The sequence below is a fragment of the Panthera uncia genome (assembly GCF_023721935.1).
Source record: "Panthera uncia isolate 11264 chromosome C1 unlocalized genomic scaffold, Puncia_PCG_1.0 HiC_scaffold_3, whole genome shotgun sequence".
Lineage (NCBI taxonomy): Eukaryota > Metazoa > Chordata > Mammalia > Carnivora > Felidae > Panthera > Panthera uncia.
The window spans coordinates 57727678-57754313 of NW_026057584.1; the positions used below are offsets into that span (position 1 = coordinate 57727678).

The following is a 26636-nucleotide window of genomic DNA, read 5'->3' on the forward strand; positions in this document are numbered from 1 at the left end:
AAGCACAGAAGAAAATTAGAGCAAAGATAAGTTTAACATTAGGACTTGCTTAAAATCTGTATCTTCAAGTTTTGAAAAGCAAGAAAAAATTGGAATAATTTTTTATAGACATGACAAAATATGTAAAAGTAAGATTTCCTTGACTCACAATTCTAGCAGTTAACCAAAAAGAAAAGAAAATTTAATTACGCAACTTCTCTTTTTCTTAATGAAAGCTTCCCATTCAGCAGATTCGATTAGAACAGAGAGAAGAGGGAAATGAGGACCTGCAACGAGATTCTGAGGGGAATTCAAAGACCGTAGAGGAAGATGATGCCTCAAAATGTGTACATTTGCCACAAAGCTTATATTTGATTCCCAGGCCTCTGAGACTGGGAGTATGATTTCTAGGGTAGTGTGTTCATTTCAAGAGCCCACTCAAAAAATTAGTCTTGTGGAGTTTGTTAAATGGGACTTTTTTTTTTAATTTTTTTTTTTTAACATTTATTCATTTTTTGCAAGACAGAGAGAGACCGAGCATGAATGGGGGAGAGGCAGAGAGAGAGGGAGACACAGAATCTAAAGCAGGCTCCAGGCTCCAAGCTGTCAGCACAGAGCCCGATGCGGGGCTCAAGCTCACGGACCGCAAGATCATGACCCGAGCCGAAGTCAGCCGCCCAACCGACTGAGCCACCCAGGCGCCCCGAATGGGACTTTTCTTTATCTGAATCAGTTTCCACGGTTTTCTCTTCTTACAGATAGTTAACTTACACTTTTAGTTTTTAACAGTTTTTTTTCCTCCTTAGCACAAATGTAATATATTCCTTGAATACTTTTTTTTTTTTTTTTTTTTAAAAAACCACATAGTCTTATAAGACAAGTAAAAAACACCATCTAGAGAAACTTCATTCTTCCTGGTTCTGGGAAAAAATAATGCCCCAACAGCCTAGGGCATCCATTGTATGTAATAAGTTAACTTCTCTCCTGTGCTTCTAGGGAGACACTGGTTATCTATCATACGTGGGGGAACTGAGAAAATAGTCACTCAGAACGTTTCCTGTGCTAAGTGGGTCAGATGAGGAACCTGAATGAGAAAGGCTGATGTAGAGCTCATGAATGTGACTTAAATGATGGTATGTTATTCTAGGTCTTTCATATTCTGTCTCGTTGGCTCTCTGCCCCCATATGTATGTACACACACACATCTTTTCTTTCATTTCTAAAAGTGCGATCAGACGGTACATACTAATCAACTTGGTCTTCATTTTCCATACAGTTTACTGATCTCTCTTTTTTTCTTTTGGCTTTCTGCATTTATTTGTTTAGATTTTGCTTACAGTCACATAGGAGAATGTCTCGAACAGAACCTTTCTACTTTTCCACTTGCTTAGACGCACCTGTGACTTCTGAGCCCATTATTCCCCACCTCTGCATCTTTGCTCCGTCAGTATTACTGGCAAGTATTATTTCTTTCTTTCTTTTCTTTTCTTTCTCTTTTTTTTTTTTTACTGGCTATTTCTTCTACCTCATGAGAATTGAGAATTGGTCTGGGCTTGATGGTAGCACCCCTCTCTCGGCAGACATCTGAGTATTTAGTGGGAAGTAAGTACCAAGCAGAAGAAAACACATTTCATTACTTGTGGATGCTTCCTGGACAACTCAGCCCAGGATCCCTCCAGTGCCTGCATCTCAAGCTTTCCTCAACATGTCTTTTATTTCAACCAGTCTGCATTATTCGTGGTTCCTCAAACACTTCTGAACTCTCTTGTTTCTGTGTCCTTATCACTGCATTCCCTCTGTTCAGAATGGTGTTCTTCCTCTTACCTCCAGTCTCCTTTCCTTAGCTCCTTAACTTTAAAAATCATCGGTCTTTGAAAACTCTCATCAGAGGATACCATCTCTGTTTTTCTTTCTTGGCGCTCTGGCTAAAAGTGACTCCTTTCCTTCTTTTCTTTCGTCAGTTCAGCAGATACTTACTGGGGATCTGTTCTTGCCAGGAGTTTTGACAAAATCATGGTTTTACTTCTATTATCTTGTTTGTGTAATAATGTCCACCTTATTTTCCTAAATAAATTACATCTGGACCCACCTTGTAACTGACATTCTTACCCAAAGGTGTTTAATACATATTTACTGAGTGAACGAAACTTTCTGATTATTTTAACATTGTCTGTGGCAGCATAACTTTTTTTTTTCTTATAAAATTTTCTTTTGTGTAGATAGAAAAGTATTACTGACACTTAAATGTGATGGAGAAAATCTTCTAATGGATTTTGTAGGTATGTACTTAATTTAAAGACTCGTCCATACCATACTAAGGTTATTTTAAGCAGCTGTCCCTGAGTTTTTAAGATGGTTTTAAGGTGAGCTGTCCCTGAATCATATGTTGTCTGGCTGTCATTCTCAGTCATGCTCTAGTGATGGAAGTCTGTCACGTTTATAAGCTTGGCGTGGGTGGTTTCCCTGACAGAATCAAAAAGGGGGGAGGGGAGCCCTAGAGACTGCCAGCTGAAGGCAGATCACAGACATTTGGGACTTATTGGCCTGTAACTTCCTTTCAACAGGCTGAAAGGACTTTAAAGTGCTAAAAGACCACACGATTTCCTCTCTTTTCTTCGTTACCTTTTGTATTTCTTTTCTTAGATGAAATGTACCTTAGCCCACCATACCCCATATCCTAGATATGCCAAAAAGATCACGATTTAAAACAGTTCTTCCCAAAGTATGGTTTGGGGACCTCTGGGGTTCCTCAAGTTTTTTTCAGTTTCCACAAAGTTAAATTAGAATAATAAGACAACATTATTTGCCTTTTTCACTCCTCTTCTCTCACAAGTGTCTGCTTGAATCTTCCAGAAGGTACATGGCAAGTGATACTACAATAGGTTAAATATAGAGGCAGGTATGAGAATCTGTCTTCAATTAGACCAGACACGAAAAAAATTTGCAAAATGTAAAACAAATACTTGGTTTTGAAAAAATAGCTCTTTTTCATAAAAGTGTTAAAATATAATGCCCTTATTATTTAACAAATTAGCAACTAAAAATTTTATTAAAACAAATGAAAACAAATTAAAATTTGTCAGTTTTATAATGTGGTTCGTATCAGTAGATATTAAAAGCTCTTTAGAATCTGGATTTTTGAAACCAAAAGTTTGAGAACCACTGGTTTAAGAGATGTAAAATATTTAAAGAAGAACAGACTTTTTTTTTTTTTTTTTTGTGGATGTTTTTATTTATTTTTGAGACAGAGAGAAAGCAAGAGCCGGGGAGGGGCAGAGAGAGAGAGTTGGGGAGATAGGAACCTAAGCGGGCTCTGCCCTGACAGCAGAGAGCCCAATGCAGAGCTCAAGCTCATGAGGTACGACATCATGACCTGAGTCAAAGTCGGACACTTAGCCAACTAAGCCACCCAAGCAACCCCAGACTTTCTTTTTTATGTCTGTTTTATTTTTGAGAGAGAGGTAAGGGGGGGGGGGGGGCAGGGACAGGGAGAGAGGGGGAGAGGATCCGAAGCAGGCTCTGTGCTGATGGCGGAGGGACCATTGCAGACTTGAACTCAGGAACTGTGAGATCATGACCTGAGCTGAAGTCAGTCACTTAACCAACTGAACCACCTAGGGCCCCAAGAAAACAGACTTTTAACAGATTACAAGATAAAGTCCTTTTGATGTAGTCAAGGTGTCTTCAAGCTGGAATATACAGTAATTGAACATACTGGTTTCTAGTTGCTGGGCATTTAGGTTGAGTCCGGTTTTTCAGTCTTAAAGGAATATTGCAGTGATATTCTTCTATATTGCTATTTTCCAGACATCCTTAATTGTTTTACAGTAAATTCCTAGAACGAGAACAGAACTGCTGGGTCAGAAGGTATGCAGAAGGAACTGACATGACCTGTTATATAACTTCAGGGGCCAAGTATGCCCCCCTGTTTGTTGTTGGTGTTGGTAATCAGTGCCCCAGTTATCAGGAAGTCCAGGGTCTTTCTCTTTAGGCAGCCTCTTCCTGTAGGTTTGAGCCCCTGAAGTCTTAGTCCCACAGTGGTCCCATCCTCTTCCAAATGCAGAAGGAGAGGTGCAGTGTAACAGTACACTCTCTGTCTTCCTTATTTTTATCAGTTTCTGTCAGTGTTGAAGACTAGCCCCATATTGTTTGTGATAAGTGCTTATCTAATGCCGCTGGGATCCTGTTTCTGGTCAGACTTGGCCCAGGTCATGTGGTAGGGTCCCCTCCCTAAGGAAAGGAAAAAAAACCCTCAAGGCAACCTTGCTATTCACGTACTTGACAACATCCTTCATGACCTTGTAACATGAGACCACTTAATCAGACTACATGTTTGTGTGTTACCATATATGGGAGACAAAGAAGTAAACAATATATTTAAAAAACTACACCCGTGGTGTTCGGGGCTGAGTTCTTTGGGTACGAACCCGACTGAGCGATGCCGGCAGGAATAAAGTTGCTTCCTGGGAAGAAGAGCCTCTGTGTCACCACTCTCTGTGCGAGAATCCTGCTACGATCACAGTAGTGACCCCACTTGGAGGTCCGGATTGCAGTTTGCTAGTTCATGCTCTTATACTCAGTGATTTCAGTGTACCAGGGAGGATGAGGATGCTTCGTGCATCAGTCTCATGCTGGGTCAGAATCTGTCCTCCCCAATAAACCCATAAGCACTTTTGTGTGGCCCCAGATCACCGGTTCAGTTAATCCATTTTCAAGGTCATTTTACTTCAGGAGTGTCTCTGCCTTTTCCTGCCAGTGGAACTTGGTTTGGATTATGAGTTTCTTCTGGAGCAGAATTCCTTAACTTTGAATCTGAGGAATCAAAGATTGGAGTGATGTTTCTTCCCTTCCAGAAGGACTTAGCGTCCTAGAAAAATCCGTCTCCCCAACTCTAGCAACTAACTCTGCCCACTAAGAGGTTGGGGCTTGTTTCTCTAAGTCATCTAGCCATGCCCCCTCCATGGGCTGCTTTCCCCTGATTCTGAGGACAGTGGTGCCTGCCCGTTGCCTAACTTGGTCAACAAAAAGACCAAGGTGACCTAAGGCTCCCTGAGCATTAGAAAGATTGTCATAATTTTTAAGGGTTTTCCTTCAAAGAGCATCTTATTTGAGCTCTGTCATAACAGGTGCCTGTTAAACACTTTGAAAGGCTTAGGATAAGTATTGCTAATTGCTCTCCAGAGAGGTTGTGCCAGTTGACACTCCCATCAGCAGAAAAATACATGGCTAGGAAAAGACTTTTAAAACCCAAACTTCACTCAAGGGGTGCCTGGGTGGTTCAGTCGGTTAAGCGTCTGACTTTGGCTCAGGTCATGATCTCAACCCGTTCACGAGTTCAAGTCCCGCATTGGGCTCTGTGCTGACAGCTCAGAACCTGCAGCCTGCTTCAGATTCTGTGACTCCCTTTCTCTTTGCCCCTCCCCCGCTGGCGCTTTGTCTCGCTCTCTCAAAAATGAATAGACCTTAAAAAAATTCAAACAACCCCAAACTTCACTGTTAAAAGTCACTAAATCATTAGAATTGTTTTAATATTAAAGGAAACTCAAACTTTTCTCCCACTATTTCTTGGTTATTTGCTAAATGCTCATTTTATTTGGCCACATAATTGTGATCTGTAGCATCTTGAATAATAATGCCTTCTGTAATATAGTAGGTATACAGGGAAGAACAAAATAATAAGAAGAGAACGCACAGCTGAAATCATTGGCAGTGGCCTGAGGCTAATATGGTAACATCATTATGTTTTTAAATTCACTTTTGGTGAGGGCAGAAGAGGGTACTCATTTACTAAAGCTCTCCTAAGCGCAGGGTGCTTTATGTATGACACCTAATTTGATCCTCACAAGAAACCTGTATTGTCACTATTCCCATTTCAGATGATGATATTATTCCATTTTATAGATAAAGAATAAGATACAGAGAGGTAGTGAATTTCCTAAAGCCACACAGCTTTAGGTAAAAGTTGATGTTTCCCTAAGAAAGTCTTATCTAGGACTGGATACACAATTCTCCAGAGGCAGGATTTTGAGAATTAGCCTCTTTCTCACCTTCTCCAAAGTCAAAGCAACCTGCAGAAGGCTATCTATCACTGCTTGGATACAGGCTTTGTACAGCGTTTGTGAGGAATTAGGGCTAACTACAAAGTTAGAGGGCACAGTCCCAAAGGCTTCCTTAATTCTGACACCCCCTCAGGTTTGATAATTAACTAGAAGGACTCCTAGAACTCACTCACAGTCAGGATTTATTACAGGGAAAGGTACAAATTGTAATCAGCCAAGGGAAGAAGCATGTACAGCCAGGACCAGGAGAAGGACAAAATGTGGAGCTCCCCTTGTCCTCTCTGTTTAATGCCCCCACACACAGTGATGTAGTGCTTTCTGAGGTTCCGAAGCTCAAGAAGGCTGTGATGCATCTTACGGAGAAGATACATGTGTTGGATAAGTTTCACTGAGGCATGAGTTACAGTATACAGCTGTTGGCTGTGAGTTCAGTGCTAATGAATCACAATATTTATTAAATAAGGTGTCTTTAAACAGAAACAAATAAACAAGGTTATGTATTCATAGGTTGATGAGAATGTTGTGACCAGAGGCATATAGGAACCTAACTTTGTGTTTTCCCCAAGGAACAGTGGTTCAGTATTCACTAATTGAGTGTTCAAGGTGACTCTGTAGAATAGAACTTGAAATAACGAGAAGCAACTGTATTTGCTGCTTTACTTCGTTACTCATTTATTCATGTCATCTTTTATTTGTTCATTAAAAAATATATTTGAACACTCCTGGGTGCCAAGCAATTTCTACATGACTTAGAATTTCCTTTGTGTGTTCTTATGCCTATCGTTAATAGTCTTGCTGTAGCCCTCTGACTCCAAATATTTGTGTGGTTTACGATAACATAAGTGAAGTGTTGCCATTTTAAAGGTTGAGGGGAATGTTTTGAGTCTATGATCATTTTTACTTGACCTACATATGCTAGATTCAGCCTTCTCCATAAACTTTTCGTAAATTTACTTACCTCCGTGGAGACCAGGATTTTTTGGGCCAGATTCCTTAATGGGTTCATGTCGGGTGGTAGCAGAACCAGGTGAGGTAGCTGACCACGTATTCCCACGCCGAGACGCTGTGTCAGCCGATTTAGCTACATGGTATTGCAGGCAGAGCTTTTGACCAGCAAAATTATTACTGAGCTGTGCTTTACTGATGGGATGCCAGACCACACTGGTACCTCTCCTTTTTCTAACTCTCCCCATCTCCCGCACGTGTTTTTATTTCCATCTCTTTCCACATCCTCTTTTACACTGTCGCCTAAACCCTCATTCAAGCAGAGTGAGGGGAAATGGACTTGAGAAGCAGATGTTCACCTCATGGTCTTTGTGGCTCCCTGGATACTCTCCTCCACTGAAGTGTTTCTCCTTTCCTGGTTTTGATTGTTCATGATATATGAAGACACTAAGTACCTTGCTGCTCTTCTCTCCTGAAGTTAGTAAAACCAGTTACACTGGAATCCTCCAGATACGATGGGGAGATACACTTATGAGGATTAAAACTGTTATCTGGTGAATTTGACTGAAAAAGAAAAAATTCCAATAATTTCAGGGATCTGAGAATCCCTTAATTGTAGAATTAAGCCCAAAGATACAAAGACTTTATTGACTATCAGTGACTGTGAGAAATGAGTGCATGCTGTAAAAATTAACCTTGGTGTTTTTATGTGCTAAACAGTTGAATAAATACAGTCACTTTCTTTGAACATCTTTGTGAAACTGTACTCCCAAGAAAATAAAGATCAAGACTAAAAAGCCTCTGAATGTCCTTTAGAGTCTTAACACGATTCCTAGAACACAAAGACATCAACAAACATATATTAAGTATATATTAATATAACTTAATTTAATGTATATTAACCATATGTGATTAAGATATAAATATTCAGTAATGTTAACTTGGTGTTTATTCTTCCAGATACAGATGAATATAGACCTCCTGTTTGGAAATCTTACTGTAAGTATGCAAATAATTTTAAATTGGGTGGGTTATAGTGCTTTATAAGTGATATAGAAATATTAAAATCATTAGGTATGAAGATTCATTTTGTACACATTATTGAAAAATTAATTTATAGCAGGGTTTGGGAACAGCGTAGAGGTAGTAATTGTGGGAAAACAGGAGTGTTTCCATAAGGTCTGTCTATGGTTTGCATGTCTGGAATGCATCTCATCTCTCTGAGCTTGCATGAAATTCCATATTGAACTTGAGGCCACTTGTTGACATTGGCTGATAAAAACTAATGAAAAGAGAAGCTAACTGAGAATTCAAGCAATCTAATTATTCTCAGATCCTAATTCTTTATATGGAAAAGAACTATGGGCTATATAAATGATAAGTCAGGAGGCTGTCTTCATAGAATGAATGGATGAAAACAGGCAAAAGTGGTTTTGTTTTGTTTTGTTTTGTTTTGTTTTGTTTTAGGAATTGCTTTCCTGCATATGAGAGACCTTTGAATTCTATTTTGCTCTTTAAACTTTGCATTAGAATAAAAATCTTTTCAAAAGAGTCTAGGCTCTTTGCCCTTTATTACCCCTTCCTTGTCTTTGAGAATATTGTTTCTTCAAGTAAAAGATATTTCAGATTTTTTAAAAGTGGAAATGGGATTAATACAATCAAAGTAGCCTTAAAAAGAAATCCATGAATACACTACTGCTGACGCCATTACTGTAAGTTTTTGTTTATGTATGGAGTTGCATAAGCAACCTGAGAAACCTGTACTTTAGACATACATTATCAACACCTTTGTAAGTGTTGAGTTATCCTAAGTTTTGATATTTGTAAGTTGCCGAAATTTGCCGCCTGCAGGATCAGCTATTCAGATTCTTGGTTTTGTGTTCCCAGAACAACAGATAGTTTTATTTCAGCAGGTTGCTACTTTGGGCTACTTATAGTAAGCAAAATATGAATAATCTCTAGAAATATTGCCATAGAGACTTTTTCCCCACCCCTGCCTGTGCCTTTTTTGTTTATGGGAAGTATAGTTCAAAGAATGTATAAAAATGACTAATGTTCTTCTTAAAAATTTGTCTCGCAATATCATTGGCTAAAAACCTATTTAAAATTCTTGTCTGCATTTTCTGGTTTTCAGTTTACCTTTGTTCTCTTTGTTCTGACTTGTACCTTGCACATTTTTTATGTAAGAGCATCTATGAAGCCTCACACTGTTATGGAATCATGGTGATGATTTTTTTTCCTCTGAAGAATATTGATCACTAAATGTAGTATAGGCAGTTTGTATTTCTGTATCTCTAAATGTCTCCTAGTAGCCATCATTTTAAAAAAATGGCATATTTCTTTTTTTATTTTTATTTTTGGAGACAATTCTGCTACTGAGTTTCAGTTTTTTGTTTTTTGGTTTTTTTTTTAGTAACCTCAATGCCTGAGCTCCCCGCAGGATAATTCTAAAACTTTACAAATATGAACCAATAGGAAAATAGAACTAGCAAGAAGTCTAAGTTGAGGATTTTTATTATTTATTACAAAAAATTTTTTAATGTTTATTTATTTTTGAGAGAGAAACAAAGAGTGTAAGTGGGGGGAGGGGCAGAGAGAGAGGGAGGCAAAGAATCCGAAGCAGACTCCAGGCTCTGAGCAGTCAGCACAGAACCTGACACGAGGCTCGAACTCAAAAGCTGTGAGATCATGACCGGAGCCCAAGTCGGACATGACCTGAGCCAAAGTCAGAGGCTTAACCAACTGAGCCACCCAAGCACGCTTAAATTCAATAATATGCGATTATATATGTAGAAAGAGAAGAAAAATTCCCTCCCAGAGATAAACTTAGATATACATAAACATACTTTCTCTGATGACCACCGTGTTCTATTCTCATTCTTTCTTCATTACAAATCAACCGGAAGTGAGGCTAGAATGTCGTGGTATTGGTGTAATTTTCACTGATTCATTTTCAGATACTCTGAAAATTATCCTTTCCTTGGCAAATTATTTCAGTATCTGAATTCCTTCTTTTGCTGCATTTACTCTATTTGAAGAAGTGGTAACTTTGGCTCAGAAATTTTGTTTTTAGGGGAGATTATCTTTGAAGATAGATGTTTGCAATATAAATAGGGGAGAAAAACACATCTGTTACTTCTACCATAATCCTAATTTTAGTTTCAAGTTTGACATGTAATAATGTGCTTCAAAAATCGATAATCATTGGGGCGCCTGGGTGGCTCAGTCAGTTAAGCGTCCAGCTTCGGCTCAGGTCATGATCTCTTGGTCTGTGAGTTTGAGCCCCTCGTCGGGCTCTGTGCTGACAGCTCAGAGCCTGGAGCCTGCTTCGGATTCTGTGTCTCCTTTCTCTGCCCCTCCTCTGCTCATGCTCTGTCTCTCTCTGTCTCAAAAATAAACAAACATTAAAAAATTAAAAAATATACACATATATAACCATTATTTGCTTCTATTAGAGACGTGCCTTATGTAATACAACCACCAAGAATTCAGGAAAATAAAGGGCCAGATTTTGGAGAACACAGCCAAATACCCAGTACTAATTTGTTACAAGGTAAAAAGACATTTGTGTGGATTATGATTTTTCTATTTATGCTTGCCTTTGGGCTTTCACTAAGTTTAGTTTGTTTTATTTTCTTCGTGTTGCTCTTAACAGATTTTAATTTAATAACAAATAGAACTGTACCACAGTTTTCTGTAAAAAGCAGCCAGTTTGTGATTCCTAATATATTTATGCTTTCTACATAAGGGCAATTTAGAATTGTTTGTCATAGCAGAATATTAGAAAAAACCTAAGTGTCTGCCATAGGAGAGACATAGGTTAACTGAACAACCTATAACACCAAAAAGAACGAGGAAGATATCTGTGAGCTGATGTGGAATGATTTACTTTCTGTCTTTACAGTATATCAGCTGCAGCAGGAAGCCCCTCATCCTCGAAGAATTACCTGTACTAATGAGGTGGGTGTGATGCGACTGTTATAAGAACGTGTCTCTCAAGTGATGAATCACTGTCTTCTACTCCTGAAACCAATATTCCACTCTATATTAACTAACTAGAATTTAAATTAAAATCTGAAAAAAACACAACCAGCACAAACCAACAAAAAACCAAAATGTCTCTCGGTCATCTGTTTACCAAACTTTCACCTTCCTCCCGTGGCATGGTTATTTGTGGGATTGGCCAGTTATGTTAGTTAGCTTCATAAAGTTGTACTTGAATGCATCTTTCTTAACGTTCTCCTCAGTTGCACTGTCACATTCTATACTCCAAATAGTCCATTAAAAAGTGACAGTGCAGTTTCAAGTGATGTTAGTATTCTTCTCGGTTAAGTCACACATTCTTCAATAAAGTTTGAAGGCATTATTGAAGTAACTTTTCCATTAAAAGAAAGATTTATATTGTGGTTTTGAAAATGAGCAGAGGACATGAACGGTACTTATCACCGTATTTTCAGTACTGAAAAGATGTTCAACTTCACAAACAATAAGAGAAATGCAAATTAAAATACACAGAGAGACCATTTCCACCTTTTTAGATTGGCAAAAGTTCAAAAGATTAGACTATGCTTAGTTGGTAAGTCTGTGAAGAAACAAACACTCTCATATATTGCTGATGGGAATGTGAAGTGTTACATTTTATGAGAATTTTGTGGTATCTGACAAATCGATACCTGCATTTACCTACCAGTCCCAATTTCTAGTGATTTACCCTGATGAATTACCTGTACAAATATGGAATTATATACACCCAAAGTTTTTTATTAGAGGATTATTTGTAATAGCAGAATATTAGGAAAAAAACCTAAATATCAGTCCATAGGAGACTGTGAATAAACTGTGATATTAAAAGGAATAAGGAAGTTTCTGTGAGCCGATACAGAATGATTTCCAGATAGAAAGTGTATACGCAGACATACCTTGGAGATATTGTAGATTTGGCTAGACCCACTGCAATAAAGCCAATATTGCAATAAAGAGAGTCAAATGAATTTTTTTGTTTTTTTGTACATATAAAAGTTATGTTTACACTATACTATAGTCTTTTAAGCATGCAATAGCATTATGTCTAAAAACAATTTACACACATGAATTTAAAAATACTTCATTGCTAAAAATGCTGTCATGTAAGCTTTCAGTGAGTTGTAATCTTTTCGCTGGTGGAGGTTCATGCCTCAATACTGATGGCTGCAGTTGATCAGTTGTGGCTGGTGAAGGCTGGGGTGGCTGTGACAGTTTCTTAAAATAAGACAACAATGAAATTTGCCACATTGATGAACTCTTCCTTTCACGCACGGTTTGTAGCATGTAATGCTGTTGAGGAGCATTTGAAAGAAGCAGAACTTCTTTGAAAATCAAGAGTCAATCCTCTCAAACCCTGCTGCCACTTTGTCAACTAAGTTTAGGTCATATTCTAAATCCTTGTCGTTTCAACAGTGTTCATGCCATTTTTATCGGGAGTAGATTCCATCGCAGGAAACCGCTTTCTTTCCTCATGTACAAGAAGCAACTCCCCTGTCTTATCATGAGATTTCAGCAATTCGGTCATATCTTTAGGCTCTCCTTCTAATTCTGGTTCTTCAGCTGTGTCCACCACATCTGTGGTTGCTTTCTCCACTGAAGTCTTGAACCCCTCAAAGTCACCCATGAAAGTTGGAATCAACTTCTTCCAAATTCCTGTTAATGTTGGTATTTTGACCTCCTCCCATGAATCGTGAGTGTTCTTTGTGACATGTGGAATGTGAATCCTTTCCTGACGGTTTTCAGTTTACTTTGCCCAGATCTATAGAGGAATCACTATCTATGGTAGCTATAGCCTTATGAAATGTATTTCTTAAGTAATAAGGCTTGAAAATCAAAATTACTCCTTGACCCATGGGTTACAGAATGGATATTGTGTTAGCAGGCATGAAAACATCATCATTCTTATTGTACATCTCCATCAGAGCTCTTGGGTGACCAAGTACATGATCACTGAGCAGTAATATTTTGAAAGGAATCTTTTTTTTCTGGGCAGTAGGTCTCAACAGTGGGCTTAAAATAATCAGTAAATCAGACATGCTGTCATCCAGACTTTATTGTTCCATTTATAGAGCGTAGGCAGAGTAGAATGAGCAGAATTCTTAAGGGCCCTAGGATTTTCAGAATGGTCAGTGAGCATGGGCTTCAACGTAAAGTCTCCAGCTGCATTAGCCCCTAACAAGAGTCAGCTTGATTTTTGAATCTTTGAAACCAGGCAATGACTTCTCCTCTCTCACAGTTCTAGATGACGTCTTCTTCTAATATGAGGCTGTTTCATCTTTACTGAAAATCTGTTGTTTAGTGTAGCCACCTTCATTCATTAGCTTTATCTTCTGGATAACTTGCTACAGCTTCCACGTCAGCACTCACTGCTTCACCTTGTACTTTTATCTTACAGAGACGGCTTCTTTCCTTAAAGCTCATGAACCCACTTCTGCCAGCTTCCAACTTTTTTCCCGCAGCTTCCGCACCTCTCTCAGCCTTTATAGAATTGAAGAAAGTTAGGGCTTTGCTCTGAATTAGGCTTTGACTTAAGAGAATGTGGTAGCTCGTTTGATCTTCTATCCAGACCAGAACTTTCTCCATTATTGCTTTCTTATCATTCATGTGTTCACTGGAGTAGGTCTTTTAATTTCCTTCAAGAACTTTTCTTTTACATTCACAGCTTGGCTAACTGGGATAAGAGGCCTAGCTTTTGGCCTCTCTCAGCTTTTGACGTGCCTTTCTCACTAAGCCTAATTGTTTCTAGCTTTTGATTTAAAGTGAGAGATGTGTGACTCTTTCCCTTGGACATTTAGAGGCCACCGTAGGGTTATTCATTGGCCTACTTTCTATCCTGTTGTGTCTCAGGGAATAGACCCAAGGAGTAGGAAAGAGATGGGGAATGCCCAGTTGGTGGAGAAGTCAGAACACACACAACATGTAGGGATGAAGTTTGCTGTCTTACGTGGGTGAGGTTTGTGGTGTCCCAAAACAATGATGATGCTAACATCAGAGATCCTTGATTACAGATCACCATGACAAACATAATAATAGTGAAAAAGTTGGAAATATTGTGAGAGTTACCAAATTGTGACACAGAGACACAAAGTGAGAAAATGCTGTTGGAAAAATGGCATGAACAGCCTTGTTGGATGCAGGGTTCCCACAAACCTTCAACTTGTGAAATCCCCAGTGTCTGTCAAGTGCACAATAAAATGAGGTGTGCCTGTATGGTAATTATGGTCCCTTTTTAGTAGTAAAAAAGGGAAAAATAGGAAGAAAGTTAAGCGTTTTGTGCAAAAGAGAAACACGGGAAGGATTAACCCAGAGACCGGTGAAATAGTTATCTGTAAGGAGTGGGGCAGGGGTGGGGCTGCGGGGGGGCAGAGTGGGGAGGATAAGGATGGAAGTCAGACCTCTCTGATGATGTTTTTATATAGTTGCAACTTTTGAACTATGCAAATATTTCACATATCCAAACAACAGAATTAAGTAAAAAATGATTTAAAAAGCAAACCCTAAAATTGAATACAAATAGAAACAAATGAACCTAACAAATTCATAGCATCCTCACCCCAAAATTAATTTACATAGCTTATAAACATTATTCTGACCATACAAACTTAGAGGGAAATGTACTAAGAATCATAACCTGCAAAGAGATCTTTATACTTAGCAATTTGTTGTTGTCAGTAGCACTTTGTGTGGTAATTCTGAAATTATTTTGTGTGTGATACAGGATAGAACAAATGAGTAACTATATTAGATTTTGGGGAGCCAGTGTTCGTGGGAGATATAAATATGGAGCTTTGAATTCGAGTTGGAGGCATAAATGTGAATTCACAGATTTTTAAAAGTATATTTTCTATCGCAGTCCGTGGAAAGGGCTTAGAAGCAGTGATGCCCTCGTAAGAGTAAACATACTTGGTGCCCAAATTTGGTTTCCAAGTACTATCTCCTACTGAAAGGAGCCAGTGTTCCTTACAAGAATTCCTGATTCCAGAACATGGGGCAATGACTTCTTAGAACCTTTTATATCGGAAAGCAAGAAGAACTCAAACGGATGGGGACATGTCAAAAGACCCTAGGAGCCCACTTGAAGGGTTATCGCAGATAACACAGAAAAGATAATCTGTTGGTGCATAATGATGCTTACCAAAAAAACTACCCCAAAACAAAGAAAAAACAACAACAGAGGGACGGAGTATAAAGTCCTTTACAGCAGAAACATAGCTAAACATGTAGAAGGAGTGATAATGATTGTGCTGATAATTGAGTCAAGCAAGGATCATCACTGGACATTAAAACCATTGAGTAAAAAGACTGTAGGTGAAGAGAATGTTTACATGGTTTTAAGGCATCACCCTACTAATTATTTATGCATTGCAAGGAGAAAGATATATTTTTATAGTGGAGGGATCTGGCACGCTCACCCTTATCTACATGATCAACTTTAGCATTACCTGTATTGGGACAAACTGACGTGTCTCTGGATGTGATGTAATGAGGCAAACACAATACCATCTAGATAGTACTTACGCCAAAAATGCTTCACTTAAATCTGTTTGTGAAGTATGAATCAGATCCAAAGTGTGTGCATTCTATAAGACATCGGTCCTGCAAATGTCCTTTTCATAAAAGAAATAACAGTGGTGGGAACATTCTAAAATGAAGGAGACTAAAGAGATATGACCACGTATGCAGTATGTCTACCTTGAGAGGGTCGTAGAGACAGAGAACTCTCTCTCTATTTAAGGCTGCACGTTTTGGGAATAATTAGAGAAATTTGAATATGAACTATATATTAGGCAAGAGGGAATCCTAACAACTTTCTCAGATGATATACTATTAAAAAGAATGGCTTCTCCATTGTTTAAAAACATGTGAAATGGATTCTGTTATTGTGAAAACTGGCTAAACATTGAACAGCCCTGAAAGCATATAGTCATAAAATTAATTTATCAAATTAGTCAGGGATTTCATGGGATTATCTTTTAAGTGTCCTGCTGCAATTTAAGTATTTGTAGGCATCCAGTCTGCACGTCTGTGTGTAGGGGGTAGTGCTTGATGATTGCATTTTATTGCTACTGTGCCATGATCAAGCATGATGAAATAATTTTATATGTAGTGAACATTTTTTTTTTAATTTTTTAACGTTTATTTTTGAGACAGAGAGAGAGCATGAATGGGGGAGGGTCAGAGAGAGAGGGAGACACAGAATCCGAAACAGGCTCCAGGCTCTGAGCTGTCAGCACAGACCCCGACGCGGGGCTCGAACCCATGGACCGCGAAATCATGACCTGAGCCGAAGTCGGCCGCTTAACTGACTGAGCCACCCAGGCGCCCCAGTAGTGGACATTTTTTATAAATGCTATCTAGTAAAATGTTTCATTTTGTTATACTCTGGCAAGACACAACTTTTTAAACTTTTAAGAGAAAGTAAGATATTGGCAGTAGTTCTGTGAAAAGTCTGGAAGTGTTATTAACGCAGTTATCTTTATTGAGAAATATCTGTACTTTGCCTTTCTCAGAATTTGAGGCCACCTAAATGAAGACATAAGAAAAGGAATTCAGAAAGAAAAGTTGAGGAAAATAAAAAACACATATATGCCGGTTGATTGCAGTGCTGATTAAGGATCAATAAAATTGTGTGAAAAGGGAATCACAGTAATAAAGTACGCAATTCTTAAGGATCAGAAAGGCTACTAAGATCCAGTTTTTACCTGAACTAAATTCTTTTAAAAAATTATGTAGCTTACTAAATGAAATACATTTATTGATGTTACTTACATTGAGCAGCTACGGTCTTACAGCAAAAGTAGGTGTATGATCGTTTCTTATAGCAGCTGGCATAACATTAAGGAGCAACAAATTACTGAAGCTAATTGTTAAAGGGCTAAACTGTAGCCTTCTGATGATCCACCTTGATACAAAGAGACGACATAGAATGCTAGGAGATTGGATGGCTCTTAGAGTCTCTGAAAATAATTTCCCTCGATTTAGTTTTGTGACGTAGTTGACAAAATCCTGCCATGCCCTGAAAAACAAGAGAGTCATATTCTATACTGTTGGTTAAAGGAAGGCATATAAGTACCGGAAAACAAGGGATACAATTGAGATTTTCTTACTTAAATTTTCCCGTTTTCTTTTAAAGATGAATTTCTTTCTTTTTTTTTTTTAAATGTTTTATTTATTTATTTTGAGAGAGAGTGTGTGTGTGAGCAGGGGAGGGGCAGAGAGAGAGGGAGAAAGAGAATCCTGAGCAGGCTCCACACTGTTAGCCCACACAGAGCCTGATGTCGGGCCTGAACTCAGGAACTGTGAGATCATGACCCGAGCTGAAATCAAGCGTCAGACGCTTAACCAACTGAGCCAGTCAGGTGCCCCTAAATTTTCTTATTTAAATTGTTTTCAGTCTGCTTAGGTTTCTTTCACAGGAAGTTAGTAATCATGTTCTAAGGGCAAATTGGTGAGCAAGGGGAGCATCTGGGTCGCTCAGTCGGTCCGGTGTCCTACTTCGGCTCAGGTCATGATCTCACACTTTGTGAGTTTGAGCCCCACTTTGGGCTCTGTGCTGACAGCTCGGAGCCTGGAGCCTGCTTCTGATCCTTTGTCTCCCTCTCTCTCTGACCCTCTCCCGCTCATGCTCTGTCTCTTTCGAAAACAAATACACTTTAAAACATTTTTTAAAAATTGGTGGGCAAGGAATGCTGCTTTGTGGGCAAAAGGATTTACTGTGGACTGGCCCTTCTATCAGACTGTAACCACCGTCACACATTGTTCAAAACTGATAACCTATTAGCTACTCAACTTTGCTTAATAAAGGGTAGTTATGCATGCATAAAATATGCATATTTAATTAGCAAGTCAGTAGTGATATTTCTGTATGTGACCAATTTCTGTAATAACAACATCTTTCTGTTTTCACCAGGTGATAACTAACGGACAATTAATAAATAGTGAGAAATGGTCTCATTTGAAAGACATGACATTCCCACTCAATATTGCTGTAATGTTAGATTTATAAATATAGATATCAAGAGTGTGTCACTAACGCTAATAACCTACTTTGAGCAATATTCAATCTCATTAAATTCCTGTAAAACAATCAAATAACTTAGATATCTATTTGAAATGAAAGTAAAGCGTTAATCAGTGAGATGGAGCTAATGTAAAATACCTCTCGGATAAAGAAAGTTTCAGTCTTAGTCTTGATTAAATGATAAATAGTGTGGGAGAATTAAAGGTCCTTGGGAGTGATGAGCACTAAAGATAAAAATGTACTGAGTAACCAGTTGATGTTCAACCTCAAATATTTAACTGGGGAATTGGATTTGGGACATTAAGCACTAAGAGGCCACTGTGTTTTTAAGGGGGAAAAGGAAACAGGATTTAATTACCACTGAAATGTGGAGAGAAAAAGAGAAAAGTTAATGCGGTAGATAAACTGATGGTTCTTTTAAATAAAGGTTATTAAATTCGATGGGCACTAATTATAACTATAAAAATGGTCCAATGACATTGTCTTTAAGGAAATGTCTGCAGTCATAAGAGAGGGAGAACTGACCCTGTTCATGTGTACGTGAACATTTCCCTTCCCTTTTCTTCTAACTGTAGCATTGTATTGCAGATTATCAATTCAGAGACTGGGGAATTAGGCACACCCAGAGGGAGTACGCATTTAGTTGCCAGCCATGTTTTGTCACCTTCTCTTGTGGTCTAAGCCCTTACCTGGTGATGAGCTCCATATTCTGTACTTTCTCAGCTGAATTGCTATTAGCATTCATCAGATCAAGACACATAACACTGTATTTTAAAACCTGAATTCTACTGTTCAAACAAATCATAAATTATTGAAGACAGAACTCGTAAAACACAGTATATCTGGTAGTAAGAAATAACATAATTTAACAGAAAATAAAATTGTAATGCTTTTTTCTCTAATTTCAGAAGATCTTTCCAATTGCCGTTATGAGTGTTAAAATATAGAACATTTTAAAAAATATTTTTGAGAGAGAGAGAGAGAGAGAGAGAGAGAGAGAGAGGACATAAGTAGGAAGAGGCAGAGAGGGAGAGAGAATCCCTAGCCGTCTCCTTGCTGTCAGCACCGAGCCCGATGCAGTGCTCGAACTCACGAACAGTGATATCATGACCTGAGCTGAAATCAAGAGTCAGGCTCTTGACCGACTGAGTCACCCCAGTGCCCTGAAATATAGAACGTTTTTTATTAAAGGCTATTTGTTAGGAGAAAAATGTTGAAATTTAAATATAAATAGTTCTTTTTGAAGGAAAGATGTCCAGGTCCACAACTAAGTATTTTAAGCATGCTTTAGAGACTAAGCAAATACTTAAAAGCCTGAAAATGATTCTTAATAATATTGTTAGAGTGCAGTTTTATCTTACAGTGGAGTGAATTCAGAATTTAGCACGTGAAGTGAAAGTCTTACATAATCAGAATTTCCCCTAGAAATCGCTTATCACCTGTAAAGTGTATATGTTTGTGTATGCAGCTCTGGATCAATGTAGAAATGTATAAATATATAATGCAATGAAATATAGCTTATAATAAATATATCACATATATACTTATGAGATTTTCAGTTATGTAAAGTGATTTTGTTATTTTTTAAAAAATGTTTATTTTTGAGGGAGAGAGAGAGAGAGAGAGAGTGAGCGAGCGAGCAGGGGAGGGGCAGAAAGAGAGGGAGAGAGAGGATCTGAAGTAGGTGCTGAAGTCAGACACTTAACTGACCGAGTCACCCAGACACCCTGATTTTGTTATTTTATGTCAAGCACCTGGTTGAATTCAAGTAAATGTAGGGGGGGGGGTGGGGAGAGAGAGAGAGAGACAGATACAGGTATAAATTATACAGGTACACAATATGTATATTTGAGTAGAGATATCAAAGAACTTCCGTATCTTTAGTTGATTTGTACTAATATGATGTAAATCAAACTAGTTTGGCATTTGAGCATCCTTAAACACAAAGTCTTAAAATGGATACACTTTTTATTTTTTCTGGCAGCCAAAGAGTGGGAATGTAGTTAACGACTTTTAAGTGCGCAAAACCAAATCTCTGCTCTTTGTGACACATTTTGGAGCTGGTGTTGCAGGGAGCTGGACAGCATTTCTGAGGACGCTGCTTCTTATAACAACCAGTTGTGTTTTCCAGGGTAATGGGTAAGGCAGGCTAAGGCTGGACAGAATGCATCAAACTCAAGTTCAGTGCTGTTAGTGTAATGAGAAATACAGAGAAAGTTACACATTTCGCGTTGTATTCTAATTGTAGTCACAGCACCGGTTAGATGTATATTTGATACACATTTTGCCAGCGCATGTTTTAAAAAGTCTCTCTTCAAATCTGGTTATAGAAGTATGAAATTGACGGTAATCATTTCTCTACTTACTGTCTCACCCCGGCAGATTATATTCAGCACCTGGCTATGATGACTTCTGCGTAATAAAGGCTCATAAATGTTTGCTGGATGAATGAATATTGTTGCGTACTTTATTTTGCAACATAATGCTCTTGTTACATGGTTTGCAAAAATACGTATATTAATGCCTATAGCTCTTAGAGAGGCTCCAGCTCTTTTTGTGGCCTGTGTGTATTTATTCATTGAATCAGTATTCTCTGAGGGGCTTCTGTCTGCTAAGTCTTCAAGATTCAAGGCAAATAAAGCAAGTCCCCTCTCCTCAAGGAGCTTCCTGTCTAGCTAGAGGATGGAGCAATGAATCCAGCATTACGGCAGATCTGGTGGCAGTTGCCTGGTTACGCGTGTGCAGTTCCTGAGGGCAAGTGCAGAGTTCTTGTGGGAGTGTGGCAGATGCGACCGCAGAGCTAAGCAAGCATCGCTAATAAAAACTTCCGTGTTCCAAGCATAGACCTTGGGAGTTTATCCTGATAGCTGTGGAGAGTTGAAAGTGTGTTCATGCGATTGGACTTAGACATAGAAAGCACATTCTGTCTGCAGTGTGGAAGATGGACTGGAAAGGAAGATGGACATTTTAGAGACAAAAAGCCTGGTTTAGGAGGGGTTACAATAATCCTAGGGGAAAGCGATGAAGGCACATAATACGACACTGTTCCTGAAAATAACCAAGAGGGGCGGGAATGGGAATAGGTGAAGCGGTAGAATTCACAGGACTCTGGTGAGTAGAGAGTCACGGAGCTGAATGAGAGAGAAGTCTAGGTAGATGATGGCGAGCCAGTCTGCTTCCCTCTCGCAATCTTCTCTAATGTCATACTTGCTTGGCAAAACCACAACCCTGTTTAAAATCTACTTCTGCCTACTCCTCATGTACTTCCAAGAAACCGTATATGGCTGGAGGAAAACGAAGTGCTGAATAGGCTTCACAAGAAATTTATGAACCTCAAGTTGATACTTCCTGCTCACTGGTAATCATACCATGCTTTCCCCTCAAACCTTCAATACCTTCTTCGTCCCCTAATTCCCAGCTCATAATTTTATATCCTACTTTATTCCTGATGGAAGTAATCAGAGGAGGATTTCCACAAACTTTCAGTGCCACATCTACCCAGCCGTCAGGGTTTGGGTCCACGTGTTCTGCATTCTTGCCTGTTGTCCTAAATCATGGTAAGCTGTCCGCTACACTCGATTCCATTTCCTCCCATCTCCTTGAGGACTCAATCCTAGCAATCTCCCCTCTCTTATCATCAGCAGTGTTTTGCTTTTTACATCAGCCCACAAACATCCTGTTATTTCTCCCATCTTAAAGAATTGTCTTGACCCCCTACTTTTTCCATCTGCCCTGCCCAATTTCTTTGTTCCCCTTTGTAGAAAACACTTGAAACTGTTACCTATACTTGCTGCTTCCAATCCTGCTCCTCCTATTTTCTCTTAAACCCACTTCAGTCAGGCTGTTAACCCACTACCGCTCCAGTAGAACTGCATGAGGCAAGGTCACCAATGAGTTCCAATGTGCTCGATCTAATGGCCAGTCCTGCTTGTCCAGTCAGCAGCACGTGGTACAGATGATGACTCTCAATACCCTCTCCTCACTTCATTTCCAGGACAACAGCCTTTTGGTTTTTCTCCTGCCCTCACAGTCACCTTTCCTGGTTTGTCTTCTCCCTGGCTTCAGTGTTCAGGTGTTCAGGTGTTCATTTCTTCTCTGCCTCTATTTATTCCCTGGTGAGGTTGCTGTTTCAGGTTTTAATAAAACTTAACATTTCCCAGTCCAGTCTTCTTTCCCCAAATTCCAGACCACGTAATCAATTGCTTCTTCTATATCCTACCTTGATGTCATCTCAAATATAACACATCCAAAACAGAACTGAACTTTACCCTCCTCCCCAAACCTGCTTTACCAAACAAAGCTTTCCACGTGTCGGTTAATGGCTGTTCCTTCCAGTTGCTTAGATCAAAAACCATGCATCATCCTTGAGGTTTTTTTCTTCTTCTTTCTTTCTTTTTTTTTTTTTTTCCTCCTCTCACCAACCCATGATTAATCAGGAAACCATACTGGGTCTATTTTCAGAATATGTGCACAATACGTCAAGAATCCTACCACTTACTTCCATGGCTGCCATTTGGGTATGAACTGTGAGAACTGCTAGATACCCACCTAAATTCATTCTTCCTTTCTTTAGAAACCTGGTTGGACTAAATCTCTCCATCTTCATCTATATGACAGTTCTCTTGTGGAATAGAAGTGAACTTGAATGCCAGATCCGTTAAACCTTCCCATCTAAGTTCCTCTGTGTTATGTTCCTTTCTGCTTGGATTCAGATAAAAACAGGGGATCTCAAAAAGATGGTGGCAAAGCTAAAAGATGGAAGCTGCTTGGATGTTGGTGTTCCTCACCTGAATACTAATCCACTAGAGATGTTACACAAGCAAGAAATAAACTTCTGTTGTGTCTAGTTGGTATATATTTAAGCCAATTTGTCATCGTAAATTATTCTGCCCCAACATACAGTAATCTCTCAGTTGTGTAACTGAAATAGTCCTTAACTGATCTTTCCCCTCGTAGTCTGCTCTCATCACAGAAGTTTCCTTTTAGAACTTCAGTCAGATCTCGTCACTTTTCTACTCAGAGCCGTGCAGTGGCTCCCCATTTCACCCAGAGTAAAAGCCAAGTCCTTACAAGGGCTTCTGAAGCCCTGTATAATCTCCCCATCCACTTTATTTTTTTTTGTGCTTACCTCCTACTGTTTCCCTGTCTCTTCTTCTCTAGCCCATCCTGCTTCAACCAGACCAGCCTTCTTGTTTTTCTATCTGTTATCCTTTTTTAGTTCAGTCTATTAATAAAAGAAGAAACTAATATCAGGAAGCTGAATAACTGGTGTTTAGCAAGTCACTGAGTAGTAATTACAGAGCTTTAAAAAAACCCCTGTAAGTACGTTTTCTTCATTGAATTTGTGAAATCTGACAGTAAATAGAGAAATAACCTATTTGGCATGCTGAAGGTTAGTGGTTTTCTTGGCTAAGTCTAAAGTACAATGAAAAGGAAGCTGCATTCTTAGCACTTTTCACTTTGATCTAAATATCATCAAGAATGCTACAGAATTGAGGAGGGCGGCAGGTACCTAGAAGTTTATCTTACTGTTAATGGAGGATAAAAAATTAAACAGTCTTTGTAAGTTCTATAACATTTCTGATCTCTTTTTTCTCACTTCTTCCCTAGAAGTCATTTCCAGCCATGTAGTTATTTGATGTGTACTTACTCCTCCACTATGCTGGCACTGTTTTTTTTTTTTTTTTTAAGTTGTTGTAAGTTTAAATTATTATGGCTTGTTGAAGCTTAACTATTACCCATGTTGATATTTTCTGTGGTATAAAGTGCAGTCCAAAAAACCTAGTAATTTAGAAAATGTAGTGAAAAAAAATTGTACTTCAGTGGAAAACTGTGCGTTGTTTACATGTAGCACATCCTTCCGGGTTATCCAGTTCCAGTCTTGTATGTATGTATGTATGTATGTATGTGTGTATATTTTTGTTTATTTATTTGGGGGGGGGGGAGAGAGAGAGAATAAGTGGGGGAGGGGCAGAGAAAGAAGGAGAAACAGAATCTGAAGCAGGCTCCAGGCTCTGAGCCATCAGCACAGAGCCTGATGTGGGACTCGAACCCATGAACTGCGAGATCATGACCTGAGACAAAGTTGGATGCTTAACTCACCGAGCCACCCAGGCGCCCCTCCATTTCTAGTCTTTGATTGTCCTTGAGCGGTTGTAAAATTCCTCCTCCTGTTCTTCCTCTCACTTCCTTCTCCCTTTCCTCCTGCCTGACTAATACAGGAAACTAAAATAGATCCAAAGTTAGAGTACTGAGTGACTTACTAATTCGGAATCTACCATTGTAGGAAACAAATACCAAATGTGTATTTTTCTCCCTTTTCCCCTCTTCTATGTCTCTAAACAACTGAGCCACTTTGAAAAACAATGCAAAACAAAATCTTGACACTTGTAAACATTTGTACTTTGTGTGTAGACTTTACATATATACTCTAGGCTGCTGCCTGAAAAAAATAGTAAATATTTGGCCAGGGTTCTGTTATTTCTTACAATTTCATATATGTATACCCTAACTTTTACAAGCCTCATATAGACTTCCAGACTAGGTTTAAAGTACCTGCCTCCAAGTACTATTTTTACAGTGGGAACAAGAAAGAGATAATGATTTTCTGTAACTTCTAACCAGGTCAATACCACTGTTAGAAAAGAGCAGGATTAAACATTTTGGAAATTTTCTGAATTTTCTGCTTCACTGTTCTCGTGACATTGCCTTCAGAATTACATGTTCTTTAAATTTGAATTTAAATTAGAAAAATTTGTGGGTGGGGGAACAACTGTTCTGATTTATAGTCATGGGATAAAGTTGCCTTAGTGAAAAAAACTAATCTGAAAGGTCAGTCTATAACGTTGTAGGGGAGGAGGGGGGGGGAATTAACATTTATAATGCTTTTAGTGTTTATTTCTACAGTTTCCAGATTTCCTTTGGAGAGCAAGAAACATATATTAAACAAGCTCTTCTTATTTTTGTGGAAAATAAGATAAGAAATAAGACTTCTTTAATTTGAAAGAGTGTGATTGGTGAATTTGATTAAAATGTTTTACATATGAAGAAAATAGTTCTTGGTGGCTGGGTGGCTCAGTCAGTTGAGCATCCAAATCTTGATTTCAACTCAGGTCATGATCTCAGGGTCATGGGATCAAGCCCTCCATGTGGCTCCGCACTGTGTGTGGAGCCTGCTTAAGATTTTCTCTCCCTCCCTCTCTCTCTCTCTCTCTCTCTCTCAAATTATATGTATATATACGTATACATATATATCTATATGTATATATCTGTATATATATATATACGTATATATATGTATACGTATATATATGTATATATATGTAAAGAAAATATGTAACACTGTATATTTTTTTTTTAATTTTTTTTTCAATGTTTTTTATTTATTTTTGGGACAGAGAGAGACAGAGCATGAACGGGGGAGGGGCAGAGAGAGAGGGAGACACAGAATCGGAAACAGGCTCCAGGCTCCGAGCCATCAGCCCAGAGCTTGACGCGGGGCTCGAACTCATGGACCGCGAGATCGTGACCTGGCTGAAGTTGGACGCTTAACCGACTGCGCCACCCAGGCGCCCCATATAACACTGTATATTAAAAAATAATCATTAAAAAAAGAAAAAATAGTTCATTAGTTACAAAACTACAGTAAATGTTAATGTAACAAATTCCATTGATGTTTCAAATATTGTAAAATGGCACCTACTATTTATTGAATTCTTGTACTTTGCACTTTATGTCATATTTAATAATGGTAGATTAATCTAAAACTTTCTGTCTCTGAGGTATGACAGCCAAGCTACAAAGCATTTTATGAACATCTTTTATTTTTAGTTGGAATCTTTTTTGTTCCCCTTGTTTGCCATTTTTCCTACCCATGATATGGTATCATGAAAAAAATGTTAACTAAACAGAAAATTAGAGAAAGCAAAGCAAATAATTCAACATAAGTACTAATTTAAAATCAGGTCTTACTTAGTCATATTGATGTCAGACTGTAAAAAGTCCCTCAACTACTATTATGAACTTTATTTTTTTTAATTATTTTTTTAGAAACTTAGAAGCTTATGCTTATACAAATGTTTGTATAAGCATATAAATACATTTCTATTATTGCATATGACATTTAGATTCCCAGTTTGATGTATTTGAAAGTAAATCAGTTGGGATCATTAATAATCATTACTTATATTACTAACCCTTTTTTATTTGATTATGTATCAGAGTAATGCTATCCTATGAGTTTGAAGAGACAATTCCAGCTCACCACCTAAGTATTGACATCTTAGACATCAGCAAAAATCTAAATGCTGTTGTAGGGAATGAAAAACTTCTCCTTTATCCTCTTAGGTTCAATGCCTGGGGGCAACAAATCGAACTGATGAAAGAGAGATTAACAGTAGAAAAGTTCTGGGGAGGCTGGGTGGCTCAGTTAGTTAAACGTCCAGCTCTTGATTTTGGCTCAGTCAGGTCAGGATCTCAGAGTTCGTGGGATGGAGTTCTGCTTTGGGGTCTGTGCTGACAGCCTAGAGCCTGCTTGGGAGAATCCCAAGCAGGACCCCCCCCCCCCCCCCCGACCCTCCGCCCCCCCACCTCGCGCCGGCGCAGACCGG

General features: G+C 38.7%; 1 protein-coding gene across 1 annotated transcript in view; it reads left to right on the forward strand.

The window, feature by feature from the left end:
* Positions 1 to 26636, forward strand: part of CHN1 (chimerin 1) — a 201471-nt gene that overhangs the window by 39512 nt on the left and 135323 nt on the right. Inside the window, exons 3-4 of the mRNA XM_049616020.1 lie at positions 7944 to 7982; positions 10888 to 10943. Coding sequence (XP_049471977.1) covers positions 7944 to 7982; positions 10888 to 10943 — 95 coding nt within the window. The remainder of the gene's footprint in view (positions 1 to 7943; positions 7983 to 10887; positions 10944 to 26636) is intronic.